The 27,294-nt window shown below is 44.9% G+C and overlaps 1 protein-coding gene across 1 annotated transcript; it reads right to left on the bottom strand.

Annotated features, from left to right (window-relative positions):
• LOC147464383 (Ribosomal protein L7Ae/L30e/S12e/Gadd45 family protein) lies at positions 1-27,018 on the bottom strand. Its single transcript, XM_086514539.1, has 4 exons — positions 26,819-27,018; positions 26,672-26,741; positions 390-495; positions 1-285 (listed from the first exon to the last, which is right to left on the bottom strand). The coding sequence occupies exons 1-4, from the start codon at positions 26,940-26,942 to the stop codon at positions 124-126; spliced, it is 462 nt and encodes a 153-aa protein (XP_086370665.1). The 5' UTR covers positions 26,943-27,018; the 3' UTR covers positions 1-123.
• Positions 27,019-27,294: the final 276 nt, after the last annotated feature.

The following is a 27,294-nucleotide window of genomic DNA, read 5'->3' as shown; positions in this document are numbered from 1 at the left end:
TTCAGAAATAGCATATGCTTGACTATAAAAGGATACCATGTTACAAGAAAGGGGCGCACATTCCACCCATTGCAGCCCCTATTAAATGAAGCATGGTAATACAAACATTATAAGCTGAAACTGTCAGTAAAAAGAAGATGTCAAACTTCTAACTTCCTTAACTACATCATCAAAATCCTCTTTAAACTTCAACTTGTCTTCTTCCTTGACTTCACCCTTTTGTGGCTCAGTCAAAATCAAGACACAACAAGTAGGGCGCCTTGTAACACTAGCACTAGCAAGGTCCTGCAATCCATCATAGGAAACTTTCTGTCAGCATCAAATACGTGCTTTTCACACGTAGCAGCATTAAGCAGCAGGAGGTTCAGTAAAGAAGAGAGCACAATAACCTCTTTTGAAGGGACATAGATATAAGGAACATCTGATTCTTCGCAAAGAACTGGAACATGTGTAATCACGTCAATTGGAGAAATATCACCAGCAATCACACAAAGCCTGCACAAGAAACCAGCCTTACAAAATTTCAGAACATAAAAATAGCAACATAAGAAAGCTGAAGCACAAGGCTAAGGGGGATGCATCCTGTGAGTCTCCGTACAAGCATAAGGGTAGGCATCTGCTTCATAGCAATATCTCAAATAGATCAAAGGAGGTTAAAGAGGGAGCTAGCAGATGGTGAAAGGTGAGGAGATCTGCATCAATCAGCCGCAGCCCACAAAATGGGCTTGGAAGCCTACGAACCAGCATCGAACTGCAACCCAAACTTCAAAGAAAACACGAGGCACAGCCAAAGGTGAAGTGTGAAGAGGCAACAAGGAAGGAGACCTAAAGACATCTCCCAAAGGTAGGGGAAACAAGGCTTTTCTGTCGGAGCACACTCAAAAGGAAGACTCATACAAGGCCAGTCCACTTGCTCAAGGTGGCTGCTGAAGAACTATTACAAGGAGTCTCTCAACTAAGAAAGAGAAGAGGTGAACCAGGTAATGATGCTGAAAGAGAAGCTGCAATAGGTAGAGGCCGCAAGAAAACGAAACATTAGAAAGCCTGCTGCCGTCCGTAATCGTGCAGCTCACAATGGGATACTCAATGGTTGACACATGCACCCCAAAACAACACAAGACAAATTGAGAGAACAGAAAACTAAAAAGAGGAAAGACCTGCATCAATCAGCACCTCCAACCAGCGAAGAGAATACGAGGCACAGCCAGGGGAGACACCAGCTCAGCTCCGTACGAAGTCTAGGTCTGCAGAAGACCTATGAAATTGATGTCATAGAAAAAAGCAGCAATCTTCTGGTATTAAGTGCGTGGAGCCTACTTCAAATAAAGGAGCCTTCGCAGCCCTTCACGACCTTCTGCACCCAGTAAACTTTATCTATCTTTGGACTCAGAAACAGGGAGGTTGCTCCACATACACCTCATCCTCCAAATCACCATTGAGAAAATCCATCCACATGGGCCATCTGCGTGGTCATCCAGCTTTCAGCTTCGCTTCCTCCGCAGTATGTCGAAGTGGCAGCATAACGGTAAAATCGGATGATGGACAAATCTGCAACCAACGAAGACACCTCCCTCGGAGAATGGGAAGCCAACAAGACTGGAGTGTGTCGCCATCGAAACTCCTCATAAAGTAAACCATAAACCAAAGAATAAGAAGCCTAGGTCTTCAACTCTGAAATCGTCAAAGTAGGAGATGGTGAATTGCTGAAAGATCCTTGTCAGTCAAATGTTGATCCTTAAAACACTCAAAAATATCAATCTGAAATGAAGAAACTGGCATTGCCAATGTCGTTCTTTGAGGCATTCTAATCAAGGCATCCGCTACAACATTCTGCAATCCTTGAACATATTCAAATACTCGTATGGAAATTCGATAAGAATTCTATCCATCTTCTTAGCCGAAGGTTCATCACTAGCTAAGTGAAGATAAACTTCAAAGAATAACGATCGATCTTGACAACGGAATCTGCACCACTTCCACGTGCCATAAGCGATAACTAGATGTAAAGACACTTTGGATGACTATTTCCAAAGGTTTTGGCATACCTATATGCAATGTCCTCATTTCGGAGGATTGCTTTTAAGGACCAGATTGAGCGGTTAAGCTGTGGATTTCCAAAAGAGATTTGACAATTTTGTCTGCAAAAGAAGTCTAACACTATTCAAAGACTTATGGGACATGCCAAGGAACGTTTTGGTATGCATGCTGGTTCATTGACCTATCCTACGGACAAGCCAGTGTCCACCTCAATGGGGCAAGAGACTTCCACAGAAAAGAAAGAACCAAAGCAACCATGTCACATGCACATTTAACCCTATGTGTACGTGGACAAGCTACTTCACGACAAGGGTTCAGTTACCTTAGCTTAGGAAGTGTTGTAAGGTGCAACGGAATGATTGTTAGCACTTTGCTCAAGATGAGTGCTCCGAACTATTCTTATGGAAGGGAGAGCCTTCCGTTCTTAATGGAAAGTGCTATCATCACATCAAAGTGAATGGACAATGTGCGTGCAAGTGTATGAGACTGAGAGATAGAGAGAGAAGAAAGATACGACACCAGAGAAGTTGTAAAACCCTCCTCCGAAGGCCTCACTTTCGTCGACGAGAGTGGTCTACTTATGATTGCACAAAGTGGTACAATGCCGATGCAATGGACTGATGCAACTTGGGACTATGCCGATGACGACGACGGTGATGACGACGACGACTTTAGCGCTGAAATCTGTGATCTTCTATCTGCTGAATTCCGGAACTGTTTCGGTGGCTGAAAATGATTGTTTTGGCTGCGTTTTTATGGGCTGAAAATTGGGGTTCTTCTGCATCCAACTAGTGCTGAATCTGATGTCGTCCCAGAAGGCTGAAAACGTTGTTCCTCTGCTGAAGAAAACGCAGATCCTGAGGTTGATCGCTAGGGCTGAAAATGCCAAAAACGCTGGCTGCCTCCTAGGGTTAGTGAAAACGCTGGTTGCTGGGACTTGATGGGGATCCTTGGAATGGCTGGAAACGCCAGGCTGTGGAGGTAATGATGAGGCTACAGAAAACGCTAGCTTGAAGGGGTTGGCGACGAGGGAAACACAAACGCTGGGGGTGCTGATGGGGGTTCCTGCTGAGAAGGTGCAGGAAGCTCTTGCTGCCTCTTCTACCATTGAGTGCTAACTTGGGTTTGCTTATATACAAACTTAGCAAAATTGCCCTACCTACTTTTGTTGGGAAGTCACTTAAAAATAGTAAGTGAAAAATATCAAAAATAGGGAAAATAGGCTAAATGCACTAGAAAATTTCCTTAGCTGATTCTAATGGATTCTAATGGGAATATTGATGATCATGCTGTGTGCAAACAGAGGATATGCATCTATGCTAAGTGACTGGGCATCCACGGTCTACGAATAGAATCACAAAAGTGCCAGATCACTTCTAATCTAGACTAACTGGATTGACTGAACCCTGATCATGCTGTAGCTTGTCCACGGACACATAGGGTTGAATGTGTCACGTAACATCCCCTCCTTTTCAAAGTGAGGTGTTGGTACCGAACTATATGGCGTCGAGGGAGATCGCCAATAGCATCCGGAATCCTGGAAGGGAGTCTTCGCCGGCCCACTCTGATGTGTGGGTCGTGCGGTACTTGAACTTCATAAAGGTCTGCAACGCTTGCTTCTTTGGGCCGCGCCGAAAGCGACACAAAGTCTTCTGTGGCTCCTTCGATGTTTCAACTTCGTCGAGTGTCATGCTTCTTTCTTCTTCAAGAATCTCCATGGCTGAAAATTCCTGAAACCATTTCCAACACAAAACCATGAACATACCTATTCTATATAAAGTGAGTGGAAAAAATCTTATCTTCGCTAAAGACTGTGCATGCAATGTAGATGAACATAGAGACGGAGTGACAACCCGTTCATCAAACACATGCAAAAAATGAGATCGAATCGTGTCATTCTCATCTAAATCAATCAACTGTGGCAATTCACAACGGAAATGCCCATGCTTAGTGCTCATACTTCCATGTGCTCGTTCGGAAACTATGTCATGCCAAGGAAGAGACATGGAATGTGACTTCCTTACATACATACTTTTCAGCTTTTCATGAAAAATCCGCATACATTCGTGCTCATCAATGAGAGAAACGTGCTCAACATGCAATATGTCATGTCTAGAAAAAGGGATCACATAAAGATGCTGACTAAAATACAGGAAACGATCACGAATGAAACACTCGAACAATGCATGCGTATCAATCATGCGAACACATAATACTTCCCGTGAGGGTTCTTTGGACCTAGGCTCAAGAGCGAAGATCGATCCTTCGTGATTGATCGAATCGTCCTGTGGGGGATTCTTTGGATGTCATAATAATCAATATCTAATTCTCCTAAATGATTTTCTCATATTAAACTGATCATTTAATGTGGGGAAGTGCCAAGGGAGAAAAAGCTAGAATATTGGTTAAGTTAGCAGACCGACCACAGTAGGGATCCAAAGGAGGGAAAATAGGGATCCAAAGGGGGGGCCATCTGCAAAAGAGCCATGTGAAACAATGGGCCAAAAAGACCCTAAGGTTCAGCCCATTAAGACTTCCAAAATGCTAAGGTTCCAAAATTCAAAGGTTGTGTCCAAAGGTCAACCCTAGGGAAAATTGGATGCTTAGTGTGTGCCCAAAAAGTCTTTCTACATCCCTACATGGGAGGGGGCGAGCCCCAAAGCTAGGGGATGAGAGAGAAAGCCACACACACACACACAGGCTCCCTTTACACAAAGGGAATGAGGGACACATGTCAGCTCCCTAGGCCAGATGCCCACAAGGTGTGCCCAATTCCTATTGGAAGACCCTTGAAGTGGACCAATGAGAATTAAGCTAGAGTAAATCTAGTTTAATTAATTTAAAAACATTTAATAAAAGAAACCAATGAGAATTAAGTCTCTTAGAAGACTATTGGGCAGTCTCCCAAGGGGTCCAATGAGCATTCAGGAGCCCCATGGCTTGCCTGATTCCTATTGGCCAGGAGGCAAAGGGGTCCAATGAGAGTTTAGTTTAATTATTTAATTACCTAAAGCTCTCACAAAAGGGGAAAGGGGGACACATGTCTAAAGGCTATCACTTATGCTGCTTAATTCCTATTGGCTTGACCTGGGGAGGTCCAATGAGGCAAAGGCCAGACTTATTTAGCAGCTAGGGCTCGCCCAAGAGAGGGGGGGGGCTGATTTTTGCTTGGCATTGACACACACACTCTCACACTTGACCATGTGTGAAGGGAAAATACTCTATCTCCTCCCAAGCTTTAATGGAGAGCTCATCACCTACTCCAAGCTTGTGAGATAGAAGCCTACATCAACACTCTCTTGGCATGTGGATGCAAATCCAACCAAGAGCCAAGCTTCAATGCATGCTCATCTTCTCTACCAAGCTAATTACTAAGCTAAGCTATGCTAATATGAGTGATTATGTGAGGAGATGTACTTCTTTCTCGTAAGATACTTCTTTTTCCTCTCAATCTACTCTCATACCCTGCTAGCTCTCACCATCTTCGAAGGTGTGTGAGGTCTTGGGTCTGAGAACGGGGATAATTCAAGTTGTGTTTGATTAAGTGTTTTGCTTGGTGTATGAAGCTTCCATCTTCATTGCACTAGCTAGTCTTGAAGGAACACAAAGAATTGTATTGTACAATGTCTCTCTTGATGGGAGAAACCATAATACAAAGCCTTTTGGAGGGGGGACCGGCTCCATGCAAATCCGGTCCTCAACTGTTGTCAATAGCTTAATTGCTCTCTCTTTTGAAAGTATTGTCGATGCTATCTAACTAGGTGTTATGCTTTTTGTTGCTCTCTCCACCCAAGCACTCTTGTAATTCTCATTAGGAATCTATTCTAATGAAATGCCCACTATGTTCATGCTAATTTCCGCTACACATAAGATTTTAGGCCATTAAATGTTACATTGGTATCAGAGCTCAAGGTTTCTCTTTTCTTGCTCAAGAAGGGAGGTCCTCAAGCTAGCTACAAATGGTTGGTATTATTAATTGCCTGTGAGTAAGTAGAATAGGGATTTTTCAGCCTTGCAGTGCGCCTGCCTTTGTGCAGTTAACGGGGCATCACCGTCGAGAGCTATGGTCTTAATAGTGGAGTCCTACGGGGCTTGCCTACGGCTTAACCACTATTGAGCTATTAGAAGCTTGACAGGAGCCGGTGCTGTTTTGGTGTCGAAAGACCCTCTCTTCTATTCCTTGCAATTAATGGTATTCGAGCCGCGGGTACAGTAGCTTGAGTGCTTTTTCTAAAGGGGTAAAGAGGAGTAGCAACTAGGGCTTGAAGTGCCAAAGTACACCTAAAAAGTTTACACCTAAAAGTTGTTAGAATGGCTGACAATAGTAAAGAGAGTGAAATTAATGTTGATAACTTTGATTTTGCTCATGAGCAAGCTACTAATGATGCTTCAATGCTTGTTAACTATCTTGTTTCTAGGCTTCAACAAGCCATGGGCAATCCATCTCTCCAAAGTGAAGTGCAACGGCAGCTCCGTGCTCACGGGATTCTCCAAGCTCATCACCATGACGAGAGAACACCTAGGAAGCCTCCTTGTGAGACTACCAAAAGAGGTCTCTCTCCGATTCGGGAAGAAGAAGAGAATCCATATGAAGGGCTCAAGAACTTACTTCTTGATGATGCATCTCCTTCCCAAAGGAGAACTCAAGAGCCTCCACCGAAGGAACGAGAAAGAAGCGAGTCTCCCGCCACCTCGGCGGAGATGGCTCCACGAAGACGGCGGGCTAAACGCTCTCCATCACCACCAAAGCGGAGAAGACCATCACACTCTTCTCCACGCCATAATTCAAAGAGGGATGATAAAAAACAAGAGAAGGAAAAAGGCGAGAAAGAGGACACCCTCTTCTCCATCTTCTTCATCCTCTTCCTCTTATGAAAGCTATGGTGAAGACGACAAAGATCAAGACAAGAAAAAGGCGAGAAAGAGGTCACCCTCTTCTCCACCTTCTTCAAATTCTTCATCTTCTGAAGAAAGTGATGGTGCAACTTTTGAACCATCAAAAAGAAGAGGCCATAGGAAATCCTATGCCGCATGGAAGAGGTCGTCCAAGCTGAAGAAATTCAAAGAGGGAGGGAAGAGCATCTCTTTCCTTACCTATGATGGCACCTTCGGTGCTACAGACAAAGTTTTGGCCTTTATCCAGCAATTCGATGCGGCGTTTGGAGATGAGGGCTTCACGGAGTCCTCTAAGCTACGCCATGTAGCTATGCACTTTCAAAAGTCCGCCAGACAATGGTGGTCTAGCCTACGAGCCAACGGTGAAGCTCCACGAACATGGAAGGCTTTAAGAGCTTCCATTATGAAGCAGTTTTTGGCCACCGATGCCAAAGACAAAGTACTCACCGAATGGCGAAGCTTAAAGCTCTCTCCCAATGAATCCATCCACAAATATGTAGACAAGTTTTGGGACCTACAACTCAAAGCCACTGTCTTCAAAAAGTTGGATTTTGGAGAGCAAAAGCAACAATTTTGTGCGGGCTTAACCGAAGAAATGGCGGAGTATGTCAACTCCCAAAGGCCACGTACCATATCGGCGGTAATACACCATACTATGGTGGCCTCGCGAATCAATTTCCAAACGGGGGGTAAAAGAAATAATAAGCCCCCGGAAAACAAGGGTTCCAATGAGCCTAAGGGGAAGGACAATGTCCAAAAGTCTCCTAAGGGCAATTCCAACAAAGCTAAAATTCAAAGAAATAATAAGCCCCCGGAAAACAAGGGTTCCAATGAGCCTAAGGGGAAGGACAATGTCCAAAAGTCTCCTAAGGGCAATTCCAACAAAGCTAAAGAGAAGGGAGTTTACAAAGGAAAGAATAAACTCTCTCCTGAAGAGCTTGAGCGTTATCGTAAAGATAACCGGTGTTTCAAGTGCGGCGAACAAGGGCATGCGTACCGCGCTTGTCCCCAAAAGAACAACCGCCAAGATCCTCCTAGAGCTTCTTTGGTTGAAATCCAAGAGGAGGAGATTCATCAAACTCACCACAAAGGATCTCCTCTATGCCATGCTTGGGGAAAGGTAAGAGAACATGATGCTTTTATTCTCTTTGACCCTGGTTCTACTCACAATTTCATATCTATGGAGTTAGCCACCAAGCTAGGCATACAATCCTACGAGATGGGAGATATCCTACCCGCAGACAGTGCCTTCAAGGGGCAAGAAGCTTCAGTCACTCCCTTAATCGGGAAATTGAGGCTTCATGTCCAAGGCTATGTGGACAAAGAGGACTTCTTTATCTCTCCTCTCAAGCATGAGGATGTAATCCTAGGGGCACCATGGTTTGACCGCCTGGCTGCCCATGTTAAATTTCCTGAAAGGAGAATCTCCTTTAAGTTCAGGGAAAAAGACATGTATATAGATGCTAGGGAGATGGGTAACACCATCCCCATTGTACATACACCAGCTTTCAACAAGTCAATAAAGAGCTCTATTTCCGTGTACATGATTTTTGTTAAAGATTCTCAAAATGAACCTAATGCTTTAGCAAAAGAAAATAAAAGCAACCAAAAGGAATTAGAGTTATCCAATTTTCTCAAGGGGTTTCAAGATGTCTTTATTGACGACATCCCTTGTGAGCTACCTCCTAAACGAGGTAATGACGACCATGCAATTGAACTTCTTCCAGGAAGTTCACCGCCTAACAAACCTCCTTATAGAGTTTCTCAAGCTCAACAAGAGGAGATTATGCGGCAAGTGCATGAGTTAATTGAGAAGGGCATGGTTAGGCCTAGCTCATCTCCATTTTGCTCACCTGTGCTATTAGTGCAAAAGAAAGACGGCACATATCGTATGTGTGTCGACTATAGAGCACTAAATAGGATCACTATCAAGAATAGGTTTCCCGTTCCACGGGTAGAAGACCTATTTGATAAGCTACAAGGATCGACCTACTTCAGTAGGATTGACCTAAAAAGTGGCTATCATCAAATAAGGATAGTTGATCAAGACATTGTAAAGACCGCATTTCGTACTACATTTGGTCTTTACGAATACATTGTCATGCCTTTTGGCTTGACTAATGCACCAGCCACATTTAACCGCTTGATGGAGAAGCTGTTCAGGCCTCATCGAACCTTCACTGGAGTGTTCTTTGATGATATTATCATCTACTCTAATTCATTGGAGGAACACAAGCAACACCTCCAGGTAATATTTCAAGTTTTAAGAGAGAATAAACTTTATGTTAATCGAAAAAAAGTGAATTTTTCTTGCAAGAGATTCAATATTTAGGTCACATTATCTCTCAAGATGGAATCCAAATGGATCCATCTAAGTTAGAGGTAATAAAAGGATGGCCTAAACCAAGGAATCTTCATGAACTAAGAAGCTTTATAGGTATGTGTGCATACTATAGACGCTTCATAGAAAAGTTCTCACAAATTGCGGGACCATTACATGACCTAACAAAGAAAAATGTTAGGTATACGTGGTCTGCTAAGGAGAACAATGCTTTCGAAAAGCTTAAAGAAAAGCTTATCTCTCAACCTGTGCTTACACTACCGGATCTCTCAAAACCATTTGAGGTCCAATGTGATGCTTGTGGTGATTGCCTTGGGGCTGTTCTTGCTCCAAGAAGGGCACGCCATAGGCTATGAGAGTCGAAGGCTCGATCCTGTTGAGCAAGCTCTAGGCATATACGAAAAAGAACTCCTTGCAGTTCTACATGCCTTAGACTCATGGAAGCACTATTTATTGGGGACTCCTTTCATTCTGCGAACGGATCACCAAAGTCTTAAGTACTTCATGACGCAGACCAAGCTCTCCGACAAACAAATGAGGTGGGCAAATTTCCTTTCGCAATTTCATTTTCATATTGCTCACATTGCTGGCAAGCATAATCAAGTAGCCGATGCACTCTCAAGACGCCCGAGAGTGAATGCGGTTTCCATAGCAACTCACAATGATCTATCTTCAATGATAGATGAGTATGCTATTGATCCCGATTTTAGAGATGTGATTTCAGCCCTTGCATTAGGGAAGAAAGAAGAACCATTTACTTTACAAGATGGTTATCTTCTCTATGGCAATAGACTATGCGTTACTAACTCACTACGTGAGAAAGTAATGTATGAATCTCATGCTCCCCCATATGCGGGGCATAGAGGGATTCAGTCTACCCTAAAGGGAATTGAAACATATTTCTATTGGCCTACAATGAAAGTGAACATACACGAGTATGTTTCCAAATGTGTGGTATGTCAAAAGACAAAATTTGATAGAGGGAAGCAACTTGGATTGCTTCAACCCTTGCCAATCCCTAATTCACCGTGGGAGAGCATATCCATGGATTTTATCTTTGGATTGCCTAAGTCTATCCATGGGAATACGGGAATATGGACGATAGTAGACAGGTTCAGTAAACAAGCTCATTTTATACCTGTCAAAAAGACTATCAAAGCCCATCAAATGGCAACCCTCTTCATTTCACAAATTTTCAAGTACCATGGCTTGCCAATGTCCATAGTGTCGGATAGAGATCCTAGAATGACCAGTAATTTCTGGAAGGGTCTCTTTGAGAATTTAGGAACAAGGCTAAACTTCTCTTCGGCCTATCATCCACAAACGATGGCCAAAGTGAAATAGCTAACCTAACCATTCTCGATCTACTAAAAGCCTATGTAACGGAAGTAGATCAAAGATCCCAATGGGAGAAGTACTTACCCTTAGTAGAGTATGCTTACAATAACACTGTACATACTTCTACAGGAAAAGCACCTTTCGAGGTAATTGAGGGAAGATCAAAAAGTCCCTTGCTACTTAAGGTACATGGGAAGATCTTCGCTGCAGATGAGTATAGCCGAGACCTACAAGAATCTTTCCAAAAGATTAAGGATGCTATCTCTATCTCACAGCAAAGGCAAAAGACTGCTGCTGACAAGCACAGAAAGCCCAAGCCTTTAAAGAAAACGATTGGGTCTTGTTAAAGTTTCCCAAGGCTCGATTAAGGCACACGACGGGCAAGAATCGTACGGGCCACCAAAAGTACTATGCTAAACTAGCAAAAAGGTATTATGGTCCCTTCCAGATTCTTAAACCAATCAATGAGATGGCCTATCAACTTAAGTTGCCCAATCATTGGCTCATACACAATGCTTTTCATGTGAGCCTCTTAAAGCCTTACAAAGGAGAGCCACCTCAAGAACCAACTATTGAAGACCCACCGGAGATCGAGGACCACGAGGAGGTGCTGCAGCCCGAGTCCATTCTCCGACATGAAGACAAGGTATTAAGAGGCGGTAAGACTATCCGACGATATCTTATTAAGTTTAAGAATTATCCTTTTGAAGATGCTAGATGGATGCAAGGCATACAATTAAAGGATAACCTAAACCTTGTCAATGCTTACAATACTTCCCAAGAGTAAGCAAATGTACAAAATGTTAAAAATGAACAAAAATTTTTTGTCTTATAAGACTCTTTTTCTTTATTTGTGCACAAAAATGAAGTAGTATGCATGCTTAGATCAAGTTTGCGGGGACGACGTCTCCCAAACACCAAAGTAGAGCTTGTCCCTCTACTATGGAAGACTGATAGGACTAATGTGCAGACATGCTTGCGGCAGCCTCAGGCTCTCAAGCGCCAAATGGACTAGTCATCCATTATGGAATGATGTCGTAGGGTAACATAGGGATCCTCTACCCGCTAAGAAAAGGACTCATGCATATGCTTTATCTTCTCTACACCATAGTCGAGGACGACTATGATTTCAAGAGAGAGGTAATGTCATAATAATCAATATCTAATTCTCCTAAATGATTTTCTCATATTAAACTGATCATTTAATGTAGGGAAGTGCCAAGGGAGAAAAAGCTAGAATATTGGTTAAGTTAGCAGACCGGCCACAGTAGGGATCCAAAGGAGGGAAAATAGGGATCCAAAGGGGGGGCCATCTGCAAAAGAGCCATGTGAAACAATGGGCCAAAAAGACCCTAAGGTTCAGCCCATTAAGACTTCCAAAATGCTAAGGTGCCAAAATTCAAAGGTTGTGTCCAAAGGTCAACCCTAGGGAAAATTGGATGCTTAGTGTGTGCCCAAAAAGTCTTTCTACATCCCTACATGGGAGGGGGCGAGCCCCAAAGCTAGGGGATGAGAGAGAAAGCCACACACACACACACAGGCTCCCTTTACACAAAGGGAATGAGGGACACATGTCAGCTCCCTAGGCCAGATGCCCACAAGGTGTGCCCAATTCCTATTGGAAGACCCTTGAAGTGGACCAATGAGAATTAAGCTAGAGTAAATCTAGTTTAATTAATTTAAAAACATTTAATAAAAGAAACCAATGAGAATTAAGTCTCTTAGAAGACTATTGGGCAGTCTCCCAAGGGGTCCAATGAGCATTCAGGAGCCCCATGGCTTGCCTGATTCCTATTGGCCAGGAGGCAAAGGGGTCCAATGAGAGTTTAGTTTAATTATTTAATTACCTAAAGCTCTCACAAAAGGGGAAAGGGGGACACATGTCTAAAGGCTATCACTTATGCTGCTTAATTCCTATTGGCTTGACCTGGGGAGGTCCAATGAGGCAAAGGCCAGACTTATTTAGCAGCTAGGGCTCGCCCAAGAGAGGGGGGGGCTGATTTTTGCTTGGCATTGACACACACACTCTCACACTTGACCATGTGTGAAGGGAAAATACTCTATCTCCTCCCAAGCTTTAATGGAGAGCTCATCACCTACTCCAAGCTTGTGAGATAGAAGCCTACATCAACACTCTCTTGGCATGTGGATGCAAATCCAACCAAGAGCCAAGCTTCAATGCATGCTCATCTTCTCTACCAAGCTAATTACTAAGCTAAGCTATGCTAATATGAGTGATTATGTGAGGAGATGTACTTCTTTCTCGTAAGATACTTCTTTTTCCTCTCAATCTACTCTCATACCCTGCTAGCTCTCACCATCTTCGAAGGTGTGTGAGGTCTTGGGTCTGAGAACGGGGATAATTCAAGTTGTGTTTGATTAAGTGTTTTGCTTGGTGTATGAAGCTTCCATCTTCATTGCACTAGCTAGTCTTGAAGGAACACAAAGAATTGTATTGTACAATGTCTCTCTTGATGGGAGAAACCATAATACAAAGCCTTTTGGAGGGGGGACCGGCTCCATGCAAATCCGGTCCTCAACTGTTGTCAATAGCTTAATTGCTCTCTCTTTTGAAAGTATTGTCGATGCTATCTAACTAGGTGTTATGCTTTTTGTTGCTCTCTCCACCCAAGCACTCTTGTAATTCTCATTAGGAATCTATTCTAATGAAATGCCCACTATGTTCATGCTAATTTCCGCTACACATAAGATTTTAGGCCATTAAATGTTACATTGGACCTCGACTCGAAAGCCAAGATCGGTTCTTCGTGGTTGATCGAATCTGCAACGAGGTTAGCTTCGCTAGAAAAAGCATCCACTAACACATCATCCTTGTGAACAATCACATCATCTTCATGCAATTCATCATGGTTGTGAGAAATCACATCTTGATCATGCAAATCATCATGCTTGTGAGAAATCACATCTTGATCATGCAAATCATCATGCTTATCATTATCATCCAAATCATCATGCTTAGCAATATCATTCAAATCATCATGCTTATCTTTGTCATCCAAATCATCATGCTTGTCATTCAAATCATCATGCAAATCATTGTGCTTATCACTGTCAATCAAAACATCTTGCAAGTCATTGTCAATCAATTCATCATCATGCTTCACACAATCATGCAAATCCTGTGTGTCATGCTTTGGAGAAGAAGAGACTGAGAGAGTCTCCGTCTCCTGAATCTCTTGCATCTGTGTCGGCACGGGATACAAGAGTCGCAAGAACTCTTGCATGTGTCGGTCGCACCGTTCTTGTCTTGCCTTTCTTTCGGCTTCTCTTTCTGCTTTTTCTTCTGCGTGTCTGCGTTTCATTTCTGCCATTCTTTCTGCATCTCTTGCTTCACGTTCTAAATTTTGTTTCAGAAACAATTGCTCCAAAGCCTCCATAGGAGTTAGTGCAATCCTTGGAGTATACGGGGAAGGATCAGAAAAACCTCATGGTGGGAAAAATTATTCTTCGTCTCTCTCATGCTCATCACCTCCAAGCGAAGTATCCATTCCGCTTCGAGTGATAATCATTCTGAAGTCGTGGGTTCTTGTGGATTCGTGTGGTCTTGGGTTCTTAAGTTCACGAGGAACTTGGGTTCTTGGGGGTCTTGGTTCTTGAGGTTCTTGAGGCTTTTCTTTCGCTTGCAATCTATGTTTGAGAAGGATCTTCTCTTCACCCGAGTTCTACTCCTTTCCGCGGGCGCACCCCTAGGCGGCCTTGCGCTCACACCAAGGTTGCTTTTTCCCACCTCACGTCGATTGGCCGGTCGCTAAGTGCACGGTCCGCTCTCAATGAGTGAAAAGAGGCATGAGGGGAGGTTGGACAAGCCCTTCTTTCTTGGGATTCCCGTCACTCTTCAAAACACGATTAGGAATCGACACGCCCAAGCGAACTTGGGTTCGTGCGATCTCAACAAGCAAAAAAAATTATGTGGTTCTTTCTTTCCTTGAGTGATACAGAACACTGTCAAAGCTTTGATACCAATGTGCAGCAGAATGATTGTTTGCGCTTTCCTCAAGATGAGTGCTCCGAACTGTGCTCAAGGTTCCTTTTATTCTTATGGAAGGAAGAGCCTTCCGTTCTTAATGGAAAGTGCTATGATCACATCAAAGTGAATGGACAATGTGCGTGCAAGTGTATGAGACTGAGAGATAGAGAGAGAAGAGAGATACGACACCAGAGAAGTTGTAAAACCCTCCTCCGAAGGCCTCACTTTCGTCGACGAGAGTGGTCTACTTATGATTGCACAAAGTGGTACAATGCCGATGCAATGGACTGATGCAACTTGGGACTATGCCGATGACGACGACGGTGATGACGACGACGACTTTAGGGCTGAAATCTGTGATCTTCTATCTGCTGAATTCCGGAACTGTTTCGGTGGCTGAAAATGATTGTTTTGGCTGCGTTTTTATGGGCTGAAAATTGGGGTTCTTTTGCATCCAACTAGTGTTGAATCTGATGTCGTCCCAGAAGGCTGAAAACGTTGTTCCTCTGCTGAAGAAAACGCAGATCCTGAGGTTGATCGCTAGGGCTGAAAATGCCAAAAACGCTGGCTGCCTCCTAGGGTTAGTGAAAACGCTGGTTGCTGGGACTTGATGGGGATCCTTGGAATGGCTGGAAACGCCAGGCTGTGGAGGTAATGATGAGGCTACAGAAAACGCTAGCTTGAAGGGGTTGGAGACGAGGGAAACACAAACGCTGGGGGTGCTGATGGGGGTTCCTGCTGAAAAGGTGCGGGAAGCTCCTGCTGCCTCTTCTGCCATTGAGTGCTAACTTGGGTTTGCTTATATACAAACTTAGCAAAATTGCCCTACCTACCTTTATTGGGAAGTCACTTAAAAATAATAAGTGAAAAATGTCAAAAATAGGGAAAATAGGCTAAATGCACTGGAAAATTCCCCTAATTGATTTTAATGGATTCTGATGGGAATATTGATGATCATGCTGTGTGCAACCAGAGGATATGCATCTATGCTAAGTGACTGGGCATGCACGGTACGAATAGACTCACAAAAGTGCCAGATCACTTCTAATCTAGACTGACTGGACTGATTGAACCCTGATCATGCTGTAGCTTGTCCACGGACACATAAGGTTGGATGTGTCACGGGACAAGTGTACTGGCACTTTTGTGAGTCTATTCGCAGACCGTGCATGTCCAAGCACTTAGAGTAGATGCATATCCTCTGGTTGCACACAGCATGATCATCAACATTACCATCAAGAACATTTCACAGTGCAAAAAACCTATTTTCCCTATTTTAGCCAGTTTTCACTTATTATTAATAAGTGACTTTGTTGGAAAACTGGGTAGGGCAAATTGACTTAGGCAATATATAAGAAAAGCTAGCGCTAGCAGTTTCTGGCAGAAGAGGCAGTAGAGACCACAAGTCTGACAGTGCACCTTCTCAACAAGCCCCCCCGGCCAAACACTTAGCGTTTTCACAGTGCAAAAAACCTATTTTCCCTATTTTAGCCAGTTTTCACTTATTATTAATAAGTGACTTTGTTGGAAAACTGGGTAGGGCAAATTGACTTAGGCAATATATAAGAAAAGCTAGCGCTAGCAGTTTCTGGCAGAAGAGGCAGTAGAGACCACAAGTCTGACAGTGCACCTTCTCAACAAGCCCCCCCGGCCAAACACTTAGCGTTTTCATCCCTCAAGAACAGCTCGGTGTTTTTAGCATTTGTAGATCAGTCCATCGTTTGCAGATTCACAACAATTTGTCTAGCGTTTTTGCCACAACAGCCCTAGCATTTTTGCAATTTGCAGATCCCTTAGCGTTTTGCAGATTCTCCGCGACAAAACACCCGTATGCATCAGCGTTTTGCATTTTCAGCAGTTAGCATCCCCCAAACCTTGCAGATCTCGCCTGTCCGCAACAGATCCTCGCCGCACGGTCAAATCAGCCAGCGTTTGCAGATTCAGCCTGCTATTCGCAGATTTTTAGCATCTACGTTTTCAACGCGTTGTCGTCGCGTCGTCATCATCGCCGTCACCACCGACATAGAGTCAGAACTCAGCAGATACAAGATTTGCAGATTTTAGCCCTTATCGTTTTCAGTTTTCAGCCCGTCTCATCGTCGTCCTCATCGTCGTCGACATCGTCGGCAAGTCCATTGCATTGTAGAGATTTGTGCAATCAATAGTAGACCGCTCTCACCATAGAGAGTGGGGCCTTCGAAGCAGGGTTGGACAACATTCTAGTGTCGTATTCTTCTCTCTATCTCTCAGTCTCGCAGCACCTTCATTCACAGTGTTTATCCACTTTGTTTGTGATCACTTGCACTCTCTCACTAAAGGAACGGAAGGCTCTCCCTTTCGTAAGTAAAAAGAACCCTTGAGCACAGTTCGGAGCACTCATCTTGAGCAAAGTTCAACATTCACTTCCGCTACACCTTACATTGGTATCAGAGCTTTGGCAGTGTTTTGTATCACTCAAGGAAAGAACCACAAAAAAAGTCCACTTGGGCGTGTCGATTCCTAATCGTGTTTTTGAAGAGTGACACAAACCCAAGAAAGAAGGGCTTGTCTAGCCTCCCCTTGTTTCTCTTTTCACTCATTGAGAGCGGACCGTGCACTTAGCGGCCGGCCAATCGACATGAGGTGGGAAAAAGCAACCTTGGTGTGAGTGCAAGGCTGCCAAGGGGTGCGCCCGCGGGAAAGAGAAGAGCTCGGGTAAGAGAAGATCCTTCTCTAACACAAATTGCAAGCGAAAGAAGAACCTCAAGAACCCAAGTTCCTCGTGAACTTAAGAACCCAAGACTTCAATGTATGGTCATCACCCGAAGCGGAATGGATACTTCGCATGGAGGTGATGAGCATGGAAGTGGCGAAGAAGAATTTTCCCCACCATGAGGTTTTTACGACCCTCCCCCCTCCCCATCTACACCAAGGATTGCACCAAATCCTATGGAGGCTTTGGTCAAGACGATGACGGACATGATGTTACAACAAGAAGCGCAATGCGCTGCCTTGGAGCACGAGCGCGAAGAAAGAAAGGCAATCTTTGATCGCGAGAGCAAAGAAAGAAAAGCAGAAAGAGAAGCAGAATTAGATCGCGAACGCGAAGAAAGAAAAGCAGAAAGAAAGGACAACTTTGGAGCATAAGCGCGAGCAAGCGCGCTTGGCGGCCGAGGAGAAAAGGGCAACCTTGGAGCGTGAGCGCAAGCAAGCACACTTGGCAGCCGAAGAGCAAAGGACAGCCTTGAAGTGTGAGCGCGAGCAAGCGCGCTTGGCGACCGAAGAGAAAAGGGCAACCTTGGAGCGTGAGCGCAAGCAAGCGCACTTGGCAGCCGAAGAGCAAAGGACAGCCTTGAAGCGTGAGCGCGAGCAAGCGCGCTTGGCGACCAAAGAGAAAAGGGCAACCTTGGAGCGTGAGCGCAAGCAAGCGAACTTGGCAGCCGAAGAGCAAAGGACAGCCTTGAAGCGTGAGCGCGAGCAAGCGCGCTTGGCGACTGAAGAGAAAAGGACAACCTTGGAGCGTGATCATGAGCAAGCGTGCTTGGCGGCCGAAGAAAGAAGGGCAACTATTGAGCTGGAGCGTGAGCAAGCACGCGAAGCACAACGAGTAGCAGCCGAAGACAGACGAGCAGCCTTGGAGTTAAGAGCGTGAGGCACAGAGAGACCAACGCATGCAAGAGTTGGTCCTACAGGTACTCACCTCGAAACCCGAGCTGGCCAAAGATGTTGGTGGTTCATCAAGTAGTAGAGACTCGAACTCCAACAACCCTGTCACAGAGAAGATCAAGTTCACTAACTATGACGGTAATATGGATGCTAGTGTTATTCATTCTTGGTTGCATCAATTTAATGCTTATTTTGCGACAACTAAGAAGACAGAGAATAGCAAGGTTTTAATAGCAACCATGTACCTTGCCGATGATGCCATTAATTGGTACCATTCATGGCAAGGGGCACAGTTGGTCGCGCACCTAGAGGCAGCCCATGAAGACGCACCCCTTTCCTTCAATTGGGCCGACTTCCAAGACAAGCTCAAGGCGCGGTTGATGCCACCTCAGTAACTAGCACAAATGAAAGACGATTGACGCAGTCTCAAGCAAAATGGTTTGCCAGTTATGTCTTTCTCTAACCGAGTTTTGCAGCTAAGCACCCAATTACACAAATTGGATGATGAGCGCAAGGAGGCTTTCATTTTCGGGTTGGACAAATATATCAAGTTTGATGTAGAAGTCTTCGACCCCGTAGATCTCAACAAGGCGGTAGCGATTGCTCTCGTGTAGGAGATGAAGCACAACAAGGGAAAGCTGAAGGAGAACAAGACTTCGCAAAGTACCTGTCACCAGGAGGTGTATTTTTCCTGTTGCCTTTCGTAAATAAGTACTAGATATTTTTATTTATTTATATTTTTTACTTGTTATCCCCGGAACCCTTGAAAAGGTGCAAGTGGACATTGCATGGCCAGTGTAAAACGGTTGCGGCCGAATAGGTTTCTCACAACGGGAGTCTGGGTCGGTCAGTCTAAGACTGGTCGGACCAATTAGCATTGAATTCTGATGAGTATGGAAGCCTGTGTGCACCAAATGAAGTCTGAGCCACTCGAAAAGTCACTAATAACTTTATAAGTCAGTGGGAACTAGAGAATTAACTCAAGAGGGGCAAATTGGACACATGGCGGCTCCAGGCAATTTTGCCACTTCCAGCATGAAGAGGGGACGCCCAATTTGAGAGAGGAGGCTGATTTTAGAACACAAGTGACCTACAGTGTGTGTGTGAGTAGTGGATGCAGGTCTACAGCTTTAATGGAACGCTTGCCTTCTCTGTCTCATATAGCGCGATGACTTGCTCTCGTGCATCTCTCTCTCCCCTTTGGCACATATGGTAATGCCCCACTAGTTGGGCTACTCGGATGAACATGTACAGTTATGGGGGTTTATGCGCGTTTGCCAAGCCAAGAGCCTTCTGAACAAGAACCGGATTAGCTAATTGCTAATCCCCCACAGGTACGCACAGTTCCATCGCGAAAGACTGCAAGTTCGGAGAGTTTTCTCACGTGAAAACTCGTCCAATTCACAGGGGAACTGTCCCATTGCGTGCGGGAGCCCTTGGGACACGCGTAGGCGTGTTCACTCCGTTAAAAATGATTCGAAACAGCGAATTACAGCCTGCTGTGTTTTTCTGCAGGTTTAGGGTTTTGCACCTAAACTGCAAGGGAACCCCGAGGGAGCCTCGTGAGAGCCTTGGGATGCATGTACAAGCTTTTGGGCACCCGACAGTGAAAAACAGGGAATTGCAGCCCGCTGAATTTCTGTGACAGCTCACCAGAAAGCTTCCAGATCGAGGGAATCCGTCCTAGACAGGTGCTTTTGACCTGCAGGGGTTTTTGCACCGTTATGCTGCCAAAATCAGGTCGAAAACCTGCGTTTTCAGCCATCGCCAGGTTTGGACAGCTTTGTGAAAGCTTGTGCTAAGTGGTCAGATCATCTACCTCAATTTGAATAAAGAAATACCGAAAGAGGCACCAGTCTTTGGGGCCTACAGGGTGTCGGTCTCGTGTGCGCAGTGACATTCTAGTCGCTGGACACAACTGTGTTCTCTTCCCTTCTCAGTGCTTTGTGTAAAGTTAACAGGTAATTGAAATAGTACCGCCCTCTCCGTTGTACACGCCGGTTTTATGGTTCCATTGCCGGGATAGTCACTTTTTCTTCAAAAAGTGCAGCGTGAATTGTTGTGGGTGAAAGCAACACAGAGCTTGTCGTTATGGCAGAGAAGAGAGATCAAGTACCTGAAGAGGGATCTTCCTCACATGGCACGGAGAAAGTTCCTTCAACTCTTCAAGAAGAGGACAGGTTGTTTAGAACTCAACTGCGTTGCTGCATGGACATGTTTCAACAATTGGCTAACAACCCAAGGACATAGTTACCCGGAACGCGGAACGGGAACGACAACGGGATCCCCGCGGAATGGGGGAACGGGTAGGGGTCCGAAACAGGAACGGCGCGGAACGGGAGGTATAAAAAACACCAAAATAGTGCATTTTTTAGCTCCTTGTGTTTAAATACAAGGAGTATTAGAGTGCTTTGACTCTAATTCTCACAAAAAACTCGTTTTGAAGACCATTCAACCTTGCTATGACTAGATGATGAGAGAGAGAGAGAGAGAGGGAGAGAGATTTGAGAGAGTGGGAGGGAGAGAAAGAGAGCTTGAAGGCTTGAAGGCTTGAAGCCTTGAGCCTTGAGAGAGTGAGTCTTGAGAGGCAGAGATCTTGAGAGTGTGAGAGGGAGAGAGCTTGAGCCTTGAGGATTAGCTTGTGGAGAGAAAGGGGGAGGGGGGTGCATTTTATGAGTCCTTGAGGCCTTGCACACTTCAAAAAGAAGCCCAAACATTTACTTCAATTTTTTCAATTTTTGCCAAATTTGTTTGTAGCCGTTGGTCATTCCAGGGGCATTCCGGAACGTTCGGGGGGCGTTTCGGAACGTTCCGGAACGGCCGTTCTGGTTTGCACTGGCCACCGGGAACGTCAGACGTTCCGAGACGTTTCGGAACATTCGGGAAGGGAACTGCCCCCCGGAACGCCGGAACGGGGGCTAGGGAGCGTTCCCCGGTAACTCTGCCCAAGGATGCAGGAGTTCTTACAGGCTCCGACAAAGGGTTTTCAGCCTCCTACACAGGGCATGACTGAGCCGTTGCAGGAAAAGGAGATTTCCAATGCACAGAGGACTCATGATGCTCGAGGGAAAGCCCCTGTGGTTGAGCAACTAGCGGTGTCCAATGATCCAAAGCAACTTGCTTTAGCTAGACAAGAACCATTTGTGAATGGTCAAGGGAGTAATGAACACGCTATGCGTCAGACCCTTCCATTACCTAATACTTATCCTGGTTATTTTGGAGGTGGTTCAGTGTTTCAAGCTATGGCTGGACCTTCCACAGGTTATATGCCAGGGAATGTGTTCGGGACAATGCAAACAGGCATGGGTAACCCTATGTACGCGAACATTGGTGTCCAACCAGGTTTTCAGGGTGCCTACAGCCAGTTTCAAGTGCCTCGAACACAATTTGGTATGGCTGGTTTTTCGCAGCCATACGTACAAAATGCAGATATGACAGGTAAAACAGTTGATGCGAGTGCTGGAATGAACAATCATGGAGCACCACTATTACAGGCACCTGTTTATGATAATGTGGCTCCTTTGAGTCAACTGAAGGATTACAAGGAAGGTGGGCAAGGAGTGAAGTTTGAAACTTTCAAAGGATCTGAGGATCAATTGAAGGCGCCTTCCGTAAATAAGTACTAGAAATTTTTACTTATTTTTATTTTTACTTGTTTTCCCCGGAACCCTTGAAAAGGTGCAAGTGGACATTGCATGGCCAGTGTAAAACGGCTGCGGCCGAATAGGTTTCTCACAGCGGGAGTCTGGGTCGGTCAGTCTGGGACTCGTCGGGCCAGTTAGCACTGAAGTCTGATGAGTATGGAAGCCTGTGTGCGCCAAATGAAGTCTGGGCCACTCGGAAAGTCACTTATAACTTTATAAGTCAGTGGGAACTAGAGAATTAACTCAAAAGGGGCAAACTGGACACATGGCGGCTCCAAGCAGTTTTGCCACTTCCAGCATAAAGAGGGGGCGCCCAATTTGAGAGAGGAGGCTGATTTTTTAACACAAGTGACCTACAGTGTGTGTGTGAGTAGTGGGTGCAGGTCTACAACTTTAATGGAAAGCTTGCCTTCTCCTCTGTCTCATGTAGCGCGATGACTTGCTCTCGTGCATCTCTCTCTCCCCTTTGGCTCATACAGTAATGCCCCACTAGTTGGGCTACTCAGATGAACATGTACAGTTTTGGGGGTTTATGCGCATTTGCCAAGGCAAGAGCCTTCTGAACAGGAACCGGATTAGCTAATTGCTAATCCAATTAGCTAATCCCCCACAGGTATGCACAGTTCCATCGCGAAAGATTGCGAGTTCGGAGAGTTTTCTCGCGTGAAAACTCGTCCAATTCACAAGGGAACTGTCCCATTGCGTGCAGGAGCCCTTGAGACACGCGTAGGCGTGTTCACTCCGCTAAAAACGATCCGAAACAGCGAATTACAGCCTACTGTGTTTTTCTGCAAGTTTAGGGTTTCGCACCTAAACTACAAGGGAATCTCAGGGGAGCCTCGTGAGAGCTTGGGATGCGTGTACAGGCTTTTGGGCACCCGACAGTGAAAAACAGAGAATTACAGCTCGCTGAATTTTTGTGACAGCTCACCAGAAAGCTTCCAGATAGCGAGGGAATCCGTCCTAGACAGGTGCTTTTGACCTACAAGGGTTTTTGCGCCGTTATACTGCCAAAATCAGGTCGAAAACCTGCGTTTTCAGCCCTCACCAGGTTTGGACAGCTTTGTGAAAGCTTGTGCTAAGTGGTCGGATCGTCTACCTTAATTTGAATAAAGAAATACCGAAAGGGGCGCCAATCTTTGGGGCCTACAGGATGTCGGTCTCGTGTACGCAGTGACATTCTAGTCACTGGACGCAACTGTGTTCTCTTCCCTTCTCAGTGCTTTGTGTAAAGTTAACAGGTAATTAAAATAGTACCACCCTCTCCGTTGTACAGGCCGGTTTTAGTACCTCTCAGACTTCTCAGAACAGTAAGAACAGTAAGAATGGTAGCTCTTGTAACCAATCTTCCTCTAGTACTCTCAAAAAAGAACTCTCCAAATGAACCTAAGGGTAAAGTAAACACGATTGCTAAACCTAAGCTCACTCCACATGAAAAGGTAGCACAAAGAATTTTAGGAGGATACATCACGTAGGAGGAACAAAGCATTTATTCTAAGGAAGGTCGATGTTATCATTGTCACATCAAGGGTAATGAGAACACGAGTGTGACCCAAGTTTCTCATGATCCTCCCATTGATGAGTCTCTCATTGAGTGTTATGGTCATGTGAAGGGTCAACATTTCGTCATATTGTTTGACCCAAGCAGTATGCATGATGTGATTAGTGATTCTCTTGTCAAAAGAGCCAGCTTGGAGGTTAGCAAGATATCTCCTTTCGAGGTGTCGGGCTTCGCTCTTGGTAAGGACTCTCTCATCACGCAAGAGTGCCTTGATGTTTTGTTCATTGTTCAACAAGCGCCCTTCTGTAGAAAATTTGTAGTCTCTCCTCTTTCAGGATGTGATATGCTTTTAGGCATTCGGTGGTTTCGTGAGCACAACCCTCTCATTGATTGGGCGGAAAATACTTTCACTTTCAATGCCAAAAGTGACTCTCCCATTGTCATTCATGGGGAGCAAGTTGTTCATTCTTCATCTCTCATTTCTAATGTGCAGGCGAAGATTGAAAAGAATCGGGAGAAGGAGACTCTCTCAGTCTTGTGTTCTCCAAAGCACGACACACATGATTTGCATGATAAAGATGTAATTATTCACAAACATGATGATTTGCAAGATAAAGATGTCATTGTTCACAAGAATGATGGTTTAGTTGATACTTTGTCTAGAAGCTAACCTCATTGCAAATTCAATCAATCACGAAGAACCGATCTTGGCTCTTGAGTCGAGGTCCCAAGAACCCCGACATGAAGTATTATGATTAGTCAACACGCATTGTTCGAGTGTTTCATTTGTGATGATTTCCTGTATTTTAGTCACCGTCCTTATGTGATCCCTTTTCATAGGCATGACATATGGTACGATGAACACGATTCACGCATGAATGAGCACGGATGTATGCAGATTACTCATGAAAAGATGAATGTTTGCACCAAGGAATTCACATTCTATATTTCTTTGGCATGACACAGTATCCGAAAGAGCACAAGAAGAATTGAGGATCAAGCATCGGCATTGCCATTGTGATTTGCCACAATTGATAGGTTTACATCAAAAAGACAAGTTTTGATTCCATTGTTTGCGTGTGTTTGATGAACGGTTTGGGATTCCATCTGTATGTTCATCTACATTGCATGCAGAGTCTTTAAAAAAGACGACTTTTTCCAATCACATTACATGGAATGGGTATGTTCATGTTTTTGTGTTAAAAGTGGTTTCTGTCACGATTGTGACTATGTTGTGGTATTATATCTACTCCTAGTTGCAGATATGCGAAGAACCATGCCAAGGAGGACCCCTGCGCTTGGATATTCACGACCCTTCGCTCAAGAGACGTGCCTCTTCGCCAAAAGCCACACTCCTTCGACGACTGGTCACACCCCTTCGCTCTAAGGATGCGACTCTTCGCCCAATCGTTGCAGCTCTTCGCCTAAAGGATGCGTCTTTACATCTAAAGTCATGTCTCTTCACCAAGAGACGTGTCTTTTCATTTGTGTCTCCTCCTCTCCTATATTAAGGTGCCTATTGTACTCAGTTTCATTGTGTCATTCAATCAATCAACACACAGTCTTCTGAGTCTTGTTTCTAAGTTCAATTCAAGTTTCTTAAGTCTTAATCATGAGTTTAAGTACTTAATTAAGAATTAGTACCTAGAATCCTTACAGTGGTATCAAAGCAATTTTTTTCCCCGAGACTTGCAAGTTTTGAGCCTCACCCTTGCCGCTAGCCTCTTCATCCTCTTCCCGGTGTTTCATGGAAGAGATAAAGAGAGAATGCACAAGAGAGAGAGAGAGAGACTCATTAAACCAACACATTGGGCAAGGAATCAGATACGAAGTGGGCTTGGGATCGTTATATACCCTCAAACGAGCCTATGTAGAAGCCATAGTCACATGATCAATTTCCAATGAGCATAGTTGTCTCTAGTCAATTATCTTGAGGTTGAGGTGGCACGAGAACAACTTTTGAGATCATGAAAAGGTTGAAGTGTTGATCCATATGGAAATAGCCTTCTTCAAGTTCTCTCCATGCTCGTGCCCCACGTGATTGCGCTCTCCAATTCCAAAGCGCCGCCGAGCTCGACTCCTCTTCTCATTTGCGCGCAACTCCCACGATTACGAGCCAACTTGCTCTGATATCATGTCAAAGTAGACGATGCACGAGCATAGAGATGAAGACAGAATGCACGAGAGGGGGGGAGGGGGAAGAGAGAGAGAGAGAGAGAGAGAGAGAGAGAGAGAGATTTCTTGAACCAACACATTGGGCAAGGAATTAATCGATTACGAAGTGGGCTTGGGATCGTTATATACCCTCAAATGAATTGTCCGATCCAATTCTCATGTCAAAAAAGTAAAAAATGCCTAAAAATTTCAATATCCCGGCCTCATAATACGGAGGTCAACCTTCCGTGATAGCCATGAATAGTAAGAGAAAGGGAATCAATGAGTAGCGTAGTTTTGCTAGTTTCTTTGACAGCAAGCTCGGGCTTGATTTCTCATCCCACTAGATCATAGTCAACTCCCAAACTCTTGACAAAGTCAGAGGAAATAAAAATCCATGTTGCTATGGGTTGGCAATGCACATCCTAATACTACATATGCCTTGGCCCTTTGTGTGATATGAAAGATTCAAGACCCAAAAGAAAAAAAACATAAATCCACACGCATCCACAGAAGTCTAAGTCTGCACATGCATCCAAGAAAGCGGCCACAAATCACATGCATAGACACACACACACACACCACTCATAGAAACACCCGCATTCAAAAGCACGGCACATATACCACGACTCTCTCTCTCTCTCTCTCTCTCTCTCTCTCTCTCTCTCTCTCTCTCTCTCTCTCTCTCTCTCTCTCTCTCTCTCTCTCTCTCTCAGTCACAAGGGACACGTCTGGGGACGAAGGACAGGGTTCAAATGGATTTTTACTGTAAAAAACAGGGCGGGACGGCAAGTGGGGACGGTAAGCCCAAAAGTGGGCGTCCCCTGTGAACTCTCTCTCTCTCTCTCTCTCTCTCTCTCTCTCTCTCTCTCTCTCTCTCTCTCTCAACCAAAGAACAAAAGGAACCAAGCACGTGACTCGGGGGGGGGGGGGGGGGGGGGGGGGGGGGCACCATCATGGCTGCAGCGGGACGAGTAGGCACCTGCACAGGCTTCCATAGCAACGGGTTCATTCGACTCTCTCTCTCTCTCTCTCTCTCTCTCTCTCTCTCTCTCTCTCTCTCTCTCTCTCTCTCTCTACACACACACACGCACTCTCACCACGGCATGTAAAAGAAAGAAATTTACCCTTTCTTCCCCCGTCTGACAAACTTTACAACCTCCTTCACCCCCCTCTTGAGCTGCTTCATTTCCGAAGCTGAAAGATACACATACGAGGAAAAATAATTAGGATAGCCAATGCTCCCTGTGCGGGTGTGTGAAGGAGATGGTTACCTCGCCTAATGACCTTTAGCGTTCGCTTGCATAGCTTCTTTCCTGCGAGAGGCTTCGCAATGGGCGAAATGGCCAACGCTCTACGCCTCTCCTTTCTTACCTCGGCCTCGCCATCACTGACCATCGTCGCTGCCTGCAGTTGCACGAGACTTTAGCGAAACCTGGCTCCAGGGTTTTGGAGCCACCAGGGACACGGGGTTTTGGGCTTTTCTAATTTCATTTTCACTTTTGAGTGCCCAACCACTTTAGGACGATTACACACTGCCTAAACCTGGCTGCCCAAGACATGGCGTCAAATTATAGAGCTTTTACCTGCACAGAGTTACACACTGCCATAACACCAAACAGGAGGCTCCGCCAAATTGAAAGCTTGAGCGCCAATCTTTGTCAAGCAAATCGGAGTAATTGGAGTTACGTGGTTGAACGACGCTCTGCCATATTTGGGCAGGCTGCTTATGGTGTCGTCCAAATCTCTC

The sequence above is a fragment of the Adiantum capillus-veneris genome, chromosome 1 (assembly GCF_014529385.1).
Source record: "Adiantum capillus-veneris isolate H3 chromosome 1, ASM1452938v2, whole genome shotgun sequence".
Taxonomy (NCBI): Eukaryota; Viridiplantae; Streptophyta; class Polypodiopsida; order Polypodiales; family Pteridaceae; genus Adiantum; species Adiantum capillus-veneris.
This window is presented reverse-complemented; position numbering and strand designations above follow the sequence as displayed.